The 9,604-nt window shown below is 34.3% G+C and overlaps 2 protein-coding genes across 2 annotated transcripts; both read right to left on the reverse strand.

The window, feature by feature from the left end:
* Nucleotides 1–28: 28 nt before the first annotated feature.
* LOC107189370 (protein sel-1 homolog 1-like) lies at nt 29–3,258 on the reverse strand. Its single transcript, XM_015577891.1, has 6 exons — nt 2,792–3,258; nt 2,390–2,637; nt 1,765–2,244; nt 1,471–1,699; nt 661–1,067; nt 29–576 (listed from the first exon to the last, which is right to left on the reverse strand). The coding sequence occupies exons 1-6, from the start codon at nt 3,231–3,233 to the stop codon at nt 151–153; spliced, it is 2,232 nt and encodes a 743-aa protein (XP_015433377.1). The 5' UTR covers nt 3,234–3,258; the 3' UTR covers nt 29–150.
* A 4,683-nt stretch (nt 3,259–7,941) lies between these two features.
* LOC107189380 (uncharacterized protein CG1785) lies at nt 7,942–9,591 on the reverse strand. Its single transcript, XM_015577902.1, has 3 exons — nt 8,779–9,591; nt 8,155–8,663; nt 7,942–8,070 (listed from the first exon to the last, which is right to left on the reverse strand). Exons 1-3 carry the CDS (start codon nt 9,523–9,525, stop codon nt 7,995–7,997), a joined length of 1,332 nt encoding a protein of 443 aa, XP_015433388.1. The 5' UTR covers nt 9,526–9,591; the 3' UTR covers nt 7,942–7,994.
* Nucleotides 9,592–9,604: the final 13 nt, after the last annotated feature.

Here is a 9,604-nt window from a genome sequence, read left to right on the forward strand (position 1 = left end):
AGGTGGTTCAATGAAAACAACATGTCGGTATGCACGCACGTGCGTGTATTTACGAACCATCAGTAACAAACTTGACTTTCATCTAAAAGAGGCGAATGGACTCAAAGAAAAAAAAAAGAAAAAAAAGGAGGAAAGGAAAATAGTAAAGAACTAATTAATTCTATGAGGAGGTGGTGGCTGCGGCCTGCGGAAGTAAATAATTAAACTGAGCATGCCCGTGAGTAGTCCTATAAGATACAAGTCCCAGTTCTGGCCCAACAGCTGATCCCATTTATTCAGATGATCAACAAGACTGAATTCCTGTAGATATTCCAAACCAAACAGGAAGGAGAGTTTCACGAGCGCCAGGGCCACCGGAATCTTCGCATCCGGACTAGCCTCCGCTGCAAGATCGTAACACCGTTTGGCCAAATGTCGATCCCTCGACAATCCCAGACCGCGTTCATGCATATACCCAAGGTTGAACATAGCCTGTGCATTCGTTTCTTGCTCAGAAGCTGATCTATAGTGACTAGCTGCAGCTTCGTAATCAACTTTTGTTCCTCTGCCGTAGTAGTGGGCGTCGCCCAACTTAACCTAAAACAAGTTAGAGGTTAGTTATCGTTATGCTCCAAAAAACATAATATTCCCGAAGTACACGAGCTTTTAAAGTGTTCACACCTGAGCGGCAGAGTATCCTTGTGCAGCGGCCCTGGCCCACAAAGAAAGCGCCCTAACCAGTCCTTCTTCTTCGGACAATATTGTAGTCTCCCCTTTGTCGAGTATAAAAGCGGCGTTACTCTGCGCGACCTCATAGCCCATTTCTGCGAGGAGGGCGTAGTTCACGAAAGCTTCGTTGATTCTACCTTCCCTGTAATCCGTATGGGCAACCATCAATTGATCGCTCCATTTGCCTCGTTCGGCAACTTTCTTCAAGAGTTCAACTGCTGCTGGACAACTGCGGGCCATTCCAGTGCCAGTGGCGTGCATCTGGGCCAGGTTATAAAGCGCCAAAATATGGCCAGATCGACTAGCCAAACTGAAGTACATGTTAGCTAATTTGTAATCGGGCTTCACCCCTGTTCCACCTGTTCAAATATCATTCGATTAATTCCAATAATCGTATGTAAGTATGAAAGTTAAATAATAGAGAATGGGCCATAAGATGCTTGACAAAAATGCCCTTCCGAAAGTATTTCTTTGTTCCCTCTTCTATTTCTTTATCGCAAACAGACAGTCATGTACAATGTGAAAATATGTTGTCTACTAACCTACAATATGTACTCCATTTGCAATGTAACGATTGCATCTTCGCGATACAGAAACACAAATGTTATTGTAAATGTTCTGGGAGGTTTCGAATTCAAACTCAATACGGTCTTTTAATGTTAATAAAATTAATGAACTCTATTTTTCATTAGAAGTGAATAACTGTTAGTGTCGAGGGACTTATTGCCCATCCTGTGTTTGAGAAATCTAGGAAGTACTTACTAAAATACATATTGCCAAGCTGAAGCTGTCCGTCAACCCACCCCTGTTCCGCAGCTTGCTTGAAATACTGAAGAGCTTTCGCAGTGTCCCTTTCAACCCCCCTACCGTAAAGATATATAAGACCTAAACCACTTTGTCCAACAGCATTCCCAAGCTCAGCAGCCTTTTTGAAGTATTTATATGCTGTTTTGTTATCCTGTTCCACCATGTCGCTACCCTCTAAGTAAATCTAGAATTCACGAATACGTTATCGAACGTAATATATTTATATTCTCACGAGGTGATTTTATTTACCTTTCCCAAATAAGCCATTGCAATCGAATGTCCAGCATCAGCAGCGTGTTGAAAATAATGCATAGCTCTGACGTGGTCTAATGGGACACCCCTGGCACCCTGATAATGCAGCTGTCCCAATGCGACTTGAGCCTCTATATCTCCATTCTTCGCTAGCAACTGGTAATATTCTATTAAATCCTGATCGAAAATTCCCGAGTTATATCCAGGATTCTCCTGTTCATCCAGAAGTCGGACTCGTTGAATAACTGGTCCGCCACTAAACGAAACCCCTTCTGCAACCTTGTTCGCGACGTTACGATAAAAATCTAAAGCTCTTTCACAAGAAGCCGGTGTTGTGACACCAGCCCAATGACGATAACCAAGGGCCATTTGTGCACGCGTGTCTCCGCCAAGCGCTGCGATTGTATAATGTAGAAGTGCCTTAGCTTGCGAGGCATTCACTCCACCTAACCCTGTCGCGTATAAGAATCCCATGCCCTAAAAGAGATTTGTACGTCAACAGTTTGGTAAGGTACATTTTATTATTAGCTAACATTAAATGCATTGATTGTATCATTACTGTTATAATTTTTGCAATGTTCGTATTTCCACCTTGTATTTGAGTTATTAAAGATCTATGTACCATATGAGCAGATGGTAGTCCAGTTTCAGCAAGTTCTTTAAATGTTTGATAAGCGGCTGGAATGTCCTGACTAGATGTCCAAAAAGAGTTTGGACCAAATTGCAACCCGAGTAACTGGGCCCACGCCAACATTGACCTGGCTTCACGATGACCAAGAATTGCCGCCGATGTTAATAGTCCATAAGCTTCTGCTTTATTAGAACGCGTTGCATTCAAGAGACGCTGTGCTTTCCTAAATATTTGCTCCGCTAGAAGTTCGATTGTAAAAGCGAAAGATTAAAATATCATTAGTTTTAATCAGATTTAATTCTACTTTTAGACAATTTTGATCTAACATGGTCTAGAAAAAAGTTAAATTCTCTTTTTTGCACGTTCCGTTTAGATCTCACGCAAGAAGAATACCTTCTTGTTGCTCCGGTGTAAGTATTTCCTGTATCTCTTCACTCAAAGATTCAAGTTGCTCCATCTCGTTCCATGTCTCTGCATCCTCTTCCTCCAATCTTAAATTACTATTTGGTAAATCTATATCCGTGGTCTGTGCTATCATTGTCTTCATCCAAACATTTCTCATTGCAGAACCTTCTTCCTTAGTTTTCAGCTCGCCATCCACTTCCTCTTTCCTTTTTGTGATCTTCTCACTGAGATATGGTTCGTTCGATGATGCCATCCTTCGAATAGTATCATGGAAAGCCTTTAATTCGCGCAGATTTTTAAATGCATCTTCCAAACTAACATCTTCCTCTGCTTCTTCGTCAGAAGTTTCTGATTGTTTTTTGGGAACTTCTGGCTCGGATGCCACAGACATAACCAATAAGAGTAACAATAACTCCTTCCTTAGTTTCATTTTATCAGTTTAATTTTTTTTCTACTTCTGCTGATGAACTGACCTTAACATAAACGGAAAATTATTTAATGTTTCTGACATGTTTCCGTTTCTGCTATAAATATTGTATCAACATATTAAATAACTGAAGAATTTGTGGAATATTCTATTACAATGACTAAAGATCTCAAACAATGAATGTATTATTGTTTCAAAACATTTTTACAGTTTAATTACAACTGATGAAGCATACATTTGGCACAATAAACAATTACAATAATTCATTGTATATAATAATATATTAATTAGCCATTTTTTTTTAGAATCGATTAACTACATTATAAAAATATTACAATATAATGCAAAGATCACTAATACTATCAGTGCAAAACAAATATATACAATATCAAGTATATAGTTACAGTAAAACATATCACTTGATCAATTGGTTTAGTGAAATTATCCAACAAATGAGAAGTTGTAAAAAGAAGTGAGAAACAGAAATAAAATGCAAATTAAAAACTCTAAATTGTAATTATACTTTTAAAAATGTTATAAACGTTACAAATAACCCGACGCGTTTGACACATCAACATTGCACACGGTAATTACAGAAATATCATATTCTTTGTGTTCTCTAACCTAAATTTGTACTCACGTAACGTGAACAAATAAAAAAGAATTGCTGGAACATGGAAACGGACGTCGGTTTCCTTACTTTTAGGTCGAACAGCTTGACGAGAAACTCCTTGAAGTCATTTTGCGGTATGTTTCTCGTGATTTCGAACTTTCGTTGAAGACAACGTTACGTCATTGAGACACGTCAACGCACATCTTCGGTTATCACGCTAATGATTTCACGTTATCACCACAGACAATACTGTTTTTTTTTTTACATTTTAATGCAATACTGTATCAGGGTTTTCTTTAACAGTTAAACGTTGAAGGACATTGCCTGGTTAACTATCGACGAATCAGCTGTTTCACGAATGTTTGTTTTCAAAAATCCTTAGTGCTGTTACACTCTTCGCGTTGAATAACTGAAGTTGGCTGCAAATTACACGAATACGAATTAAGTACTTTATATTTCATCAACCGTAAATACAGATGCCCACGTGCAGAGGAATTCAACCTTACTGTTAATAATGCGCCGTAATTTCTGTACGCGTAAACATGTATTCTTATCCATGGGTAACATAACCTCTAAATAATCAACATATGTATATATATGTATATATATATTAATTTACTTATGACATTTGTACGATGAAAGTATTTCGAAGTAGATTATTTATTGCATTGAATAGAGGCAGACGGATATTTTTAGATAAATATCACATAACTTTATTTATCACTTGACAGCTATAATCAATTCTTGTGACACATTCATTGTTGCCAATACGCCACGTATAAGTACTGCAATTGTCACCGCGGTAAACCTTTAAATAACAGTAAAGAATAAAAATAAATACAGGATAACATATACAATGGGAGAACAAGGGAATTCTCTACGATCAAGACAAGTGCTTTTTGCATGAAATTTAATGCAAAATGTACAATATGATATTTATAAACAATACTCCGCATATTAATTGCTTTATCATTGTTATAAAATATGCTTTCAAATAAGGCATTTCGCTCTACAGCTACTCAATTTCACTAGAAAACGAAGGTGTTCTCAACTTTATCAACAATTGAAGCGGTGAAACCTATAGATTATATATAAACATATATGTAAATAAATACTTTGTTCTTTGTTTACAATTGTACTTGTGTATAACTTAATGTTTCATTACAAATACTTCAGTGAAACACAATTTCGAATAATCCCTGAGACTTTAATAAGAAGTCCTTGAATTGAAAATATTTAATCGACAGTCTGTTTAGCGGGTTAAATTTCTTATTTAAATTTTTTTTACGATGTATTTATTGCTCTTGTAAGTAATTTCATATAGTACATAGAATACTTCTGAACTTTGCAAATAATTAAAATGACTTTATATTCGTTACAATATTCATGGAAACACATTTCGTCAGCACCAATTTGGCGTCTGTTATTTATATTAATTAAAGAACAACATATCTCTTTGTGTATCAATACATATACGTATATAGTTTAAATTTTGAGATATTTAAAAAAAATGGTGGATTTACAAGGAAAGGAGAAAGGAAATATATCCTTGCCATTGGAATTACAATCTTACGAAAATGAACAGGAAAGGAACAAACCGATAATTATTAATATGCAAAAAGCTTTTTATAATGTTAAAATTTCGGACATTGAAAATAGAATAAACAGGTTAAAAAGAAAATTGTATTTTATCAATTGTTAAAAGAAGAAAATTATTCACAGGTTTTTCTGTATACTGTTTATAGGAATATTTATGTTTTGTAACAAAATCAGTAAAACTTTAAACAAATTTTAGGTATATTACAAATATATATTAAAGGGCATTTTCAGGTTGAAAGATCGAAATGATGAATTATCAGAAGAAATTGAAACTACAGATGACCTTATATTTGCAGCAGATACAGAAACAGCAGATGAAATTGCAAATCTAACTAAACTAGTCAAATCACAGAATAATAGGATAGAAACTTTGAAAAATCAAATTAATACACTAGAAAATAATCGAATACAAGATAAAGAAACACATGAAAATAATGTAGAATTATTCAAGCACAAATATTTGGAAAAGAAAGTAGAACTAGTTTCTCAAATAAAAGTCTTAAGTAACTAATAACAAAGCTTTTATTTCTTTCCAGTCTTTTTGTTTCTGCTGAAAATATGTGAGGTAATTTTTTTAGATGCAAAAATTAATGTTCTGGAGGAATTTAAAAAGAGGCAAAGCGCTTTAGAAGAAAAGTTAGAGGCAAATAAACAACGAATGATAGAGTACGAGAAAGAAGTGAAAGAAATTTTGGAGAACATTAGACGAAAGTTTGAATTCGATAAAGAAATGTATCATATTAGTTTTTATCGTACATACTTAAAAGTTACTTGTTTCATACTGAAATAAGAAAACTTTGTTACACTGATAAAATAGTTACAAAAGTCTTTTCAATCTAGGCTCAAGAATGAACTGTATAGTCATCTTCTTGATTTAGCATCACATTTTCAGATTGAAACTAACAAGTTCATAAGTTCTCCAAATAAAAGACTAATGAGAGAAAATGTTATGTTGGAAAAGGATTTATTACAATTTTCTAAAGAAGTTTCTATAAAAAGAAACGTTCAAACTGATTGCAAGTAATGGTTTATAATATTTTATACTCCTCTATGACTACTACACTTAACATTACTATACTATTCCATATTTAATCATTCAGTTTGATCCTTCTTGTCTACATAAGAAACACATTTACTTTTTTTTCCTAATTGTATCTTGTAGAAACACAACTGTGGGACATGAGAAAAACATCAGTGAGCAATGTTCAAACATAAAACGTAACATAGTAACTACAAAAATCCATAATTCAGTGTTGAAAAAGTTACAAAACAAATACAATGAAATGAAGGAACGTTTGTCCATTATGAATATCCCCGATTCTGAAACAGAAAATAAACAGCGGCTAGCAATAGAAAATGCTAAAACAGAGGAATGCATTACCAGGTTACGTTTATCAAAAATGCAAACTTTACTGCACAAAGAGAACACAAAAATAGGTATTGCAAAGTATTTAGACAGGAGAGTAGAATGTAAAATAAAGGCCATTGTAGAGGCACTGTATGATGTAAAGTATATTGTATCGTGCTTGCTCAAGGTATTCTAAATAGACATTATGCTATGTTAAAATTTGTATTTCAAGTTAAATTCCATTTCGATCTTATATAACATAAATCTAAAATCGAAACAGCATCCCCCCACAACTGAATCAAGTTATGTTAAATTGCTCCTACTTTTGCGACATAGAATTTCCAAAGGGCAGTCGAAACTTCGTTGCAGCACTGTTAAATCGTTAGTAGCAATACAAATGATATACATGTGTGTAAGTTTTGCTCCTATGCTGGTAAATAATTTATATGCATAAATTTAGGGTTGAAAGTGTCCTACGAGAAACAGAGTGTCGCGCACAGGATTTAAAAGAAATTCCTGATGATATTGATTTAGAGACACTGAGCGAGTCTGAAGACACAAAACTGTCGTGCAGGGCAATTTTAGATGAAGTAAATGAAGTTTTATGAAATTGCTCAACTTCTATTAATATGCCTTGATTTTTAATTGTACCTTATTTAGAGAAAATCAAGTGGTGGAGAAGAAGGGGCAATCGAAATATCTGTGAAAAGTAGTACGTTCGATAATGAATTGAACGAAATTTTTGAAGACTCGATGTTATTCGATATTGAGGAACATGAATTTGTTAAAGAAGTCGAATACGTAGACGATGAAGAACTATTAAACGAAGCTAATGAAGAGTAAAGTTCACCAATTTTTATTTCCATTCATTATTATTTTACAGGACTTATGAGAAAGTGTGATTTCTTTTATATCATATAGGAAATATTGTCGTACATGTTTTATAAACGTTTTTGTTTAGAGATTTTCATACATTTTTTAATTCTACTTGGTTAAATAAATTACGTAGTGATTCAATTCATATGAATTATCTCGATTCAAATTTTGCATGTAATTAAGAAACATGGTGTAAATAATACAAATGCATCTATTCATAGAATTTATGAATTTCATACATACGCTTGCTATCATCAATTATATTTTGATAGAAATGTTATTTATTCTATGTACATACATGACTTCATGAAAATTACACATCTATACATCATTGTTGCACATTAGTCACATCAATCCTGTGATCTGGTTTTATAAATCGTTTCACTTTAGCCTTGTCTCGTTTCCTGAAGGAGAAATGTTTTAATTAAAATATTTCCATACGTTATTAATATTAATTCACAATTTATATATACATATTTTATACTTACAGTTTAAATACAGATGGAGCCACGATATTTCTCTGCTGAAAAGATTTGAATCTATCTTTCAGTAGATTACCTGCCGGTGTAGAATTCCTTAAATTTCCAGTTAATTCTTCCGATAATTTAAAATCAGGTTCTAAAGGCTCAAATTTCACTTTACTAAGGACTTTAGTACCCATTGCTTTCACAGCTTTATTTTTCAACCTTTTTTCCCGTAGCATTTTCTGTTTCTTTTCTTTCTTAGTCAACTGGTTATCCATCAATCTCAATTTGTAAATATCTGAAATTTTCTTCTTCTCTACTTTCTCTTTTTGAATCTGATGCGCTAACTCCTTTTGTTCTTTTTGTTTACGCCTCTGTACACGAGTTTTTTTCACATTTTGCACTGGAGGATTTACAGACTTCACTTCTGGATCACCATCATCATCATCGTCCATAGCATTTTGACCCTCCTCTAAATTTAAACCTTCTGACATTTCATTCATAAAGTTCTTTTCTTTTTGTTCTTGTGAAACCTACAAAAAGTAATTTGATAAATAACAGAACAAGTAATTCCATCGCCTGTTTAATACAAGAAGTGCAAACAAATGTAAAGGATATAATTTTTAATAGAAATGTAAAGAAAAGCACCTTCTTAAACATCCTTGTGGTAACTCTTTCCAGATGTTTTTCTTCCTTGATTAGCTCCATTTCTTTTTCTTTGACCTCTTGTAATAACTTCTGATGATCTTCGTACGAAGGATTATAAGACATTCCTGGATGCGGTGCTTCAATTGCTGGTATTACTGAAGGCTTTTTATGTAACGAGGTAGGTATTCGTTTCTTCTTTTCTCCAAAATGATACATTGTATGCCTTAGAGTATCCGAAGACATCCAATCAGGCTTCACTTCATTCTCAAGCTTCTTCTTCCATGCATCTTCCGTAAACTCACCCCTTTTCGGTTTGCTTAAGAGCAGCCTCTTTTGTTCAGCGATACTCCTATTCTTTAACCTCAGTCTTTCTTTCAATTTCAAAATACCCTGAGCCTTTCTGAGAGCTTCCTTTTTACGGAGAATAGGATTCATTCTCTCTTCCTTCGATCTCACGCGATTTCGCTTCGTTATTGGATCCGGTACTGATGAATGATGCTTCAAAATGTTGAAACATCGTGGTTCCTTACACTGCAATAATTCACGGCGTGCTTTTTTTGAAAGAACCTCCGGCTTTGTAGAAACTACAAATAAATCGGAATTCTCGCGATTGGAAAAAGAACCTAACCTCTCCTCCAGCCGAGAGTCCTCCAAGAATTTGTTAACATCTTCTATGTCCACATTTTTACGCCACGATTTTTTGTTCTTCTTCGACACATTCCGTTTCTTCGGTTTGGTTTCAATCATTTTATTGCGAGTAATGTAGTACTTTAATTAAATACGCTACCTTTGCTTTCAAAGAAACGTGATTTTCATCACGACATTT

The sequence above is a fragment of the Dufourea novaeangliae genome, unplaced genomic scaffold, assembly GCF_001272555.1.
Source record: "Dufourea novaeangliae isolate 0120121106 unplaced genomic scaffold, ASM127255v1 scaffold23, whole genome shotgun sequence".
Lineage (NCBI taxonomy): Eukaryota > Metazoa > Arthropoda > Insecta > Hymenoptera > Halictidae > Dufourea > Dufourea novaeangliae.

Coding starts and splice junctions, on each gene's coding strand:
- LOC107189380 (XM_015577902.1), bottom strand. CDS start 9,525: ATGATTGAAACCAAACCGAAGAAACGGAATGTGTCGAAGAAGAACAAA. Junction 8,664..8,778: donor CCACAAGGATGTTTAAGAAG/GTGCTTTTCTTT, acceptor TACTTTTTGTAG/GTTTCACAAGAACAAAAAGA. Junction 8,071..8,154: donor GCTCCATCTGTATTTAAACT/GTAAGTATAAAA, acceptor TTTCTCCTTCAG/GAAACGAGACAAGGCTAAAG.
- LOC107189370 (XM_015577891.1), bottom strand. CDS start 3,233: ATGAAACTAAGGAAGGAGTTATTGTTACTCTTATTGGTTATGTCTGTG. Junction 2,638..2,791: donor TACACCGGAGCAACAAGAAG/GTATTCTTCTTG, acceptor TCGAACTTCTAG/CGGAGCAAATATTTAGGAAA. Junction 577..660: donor AAGGATACTCTGCCGCTCAG/GTGTGAACACTT, acceptor AACTTGTTTTAG/GTTAAGTTGGGCGACGCCCA.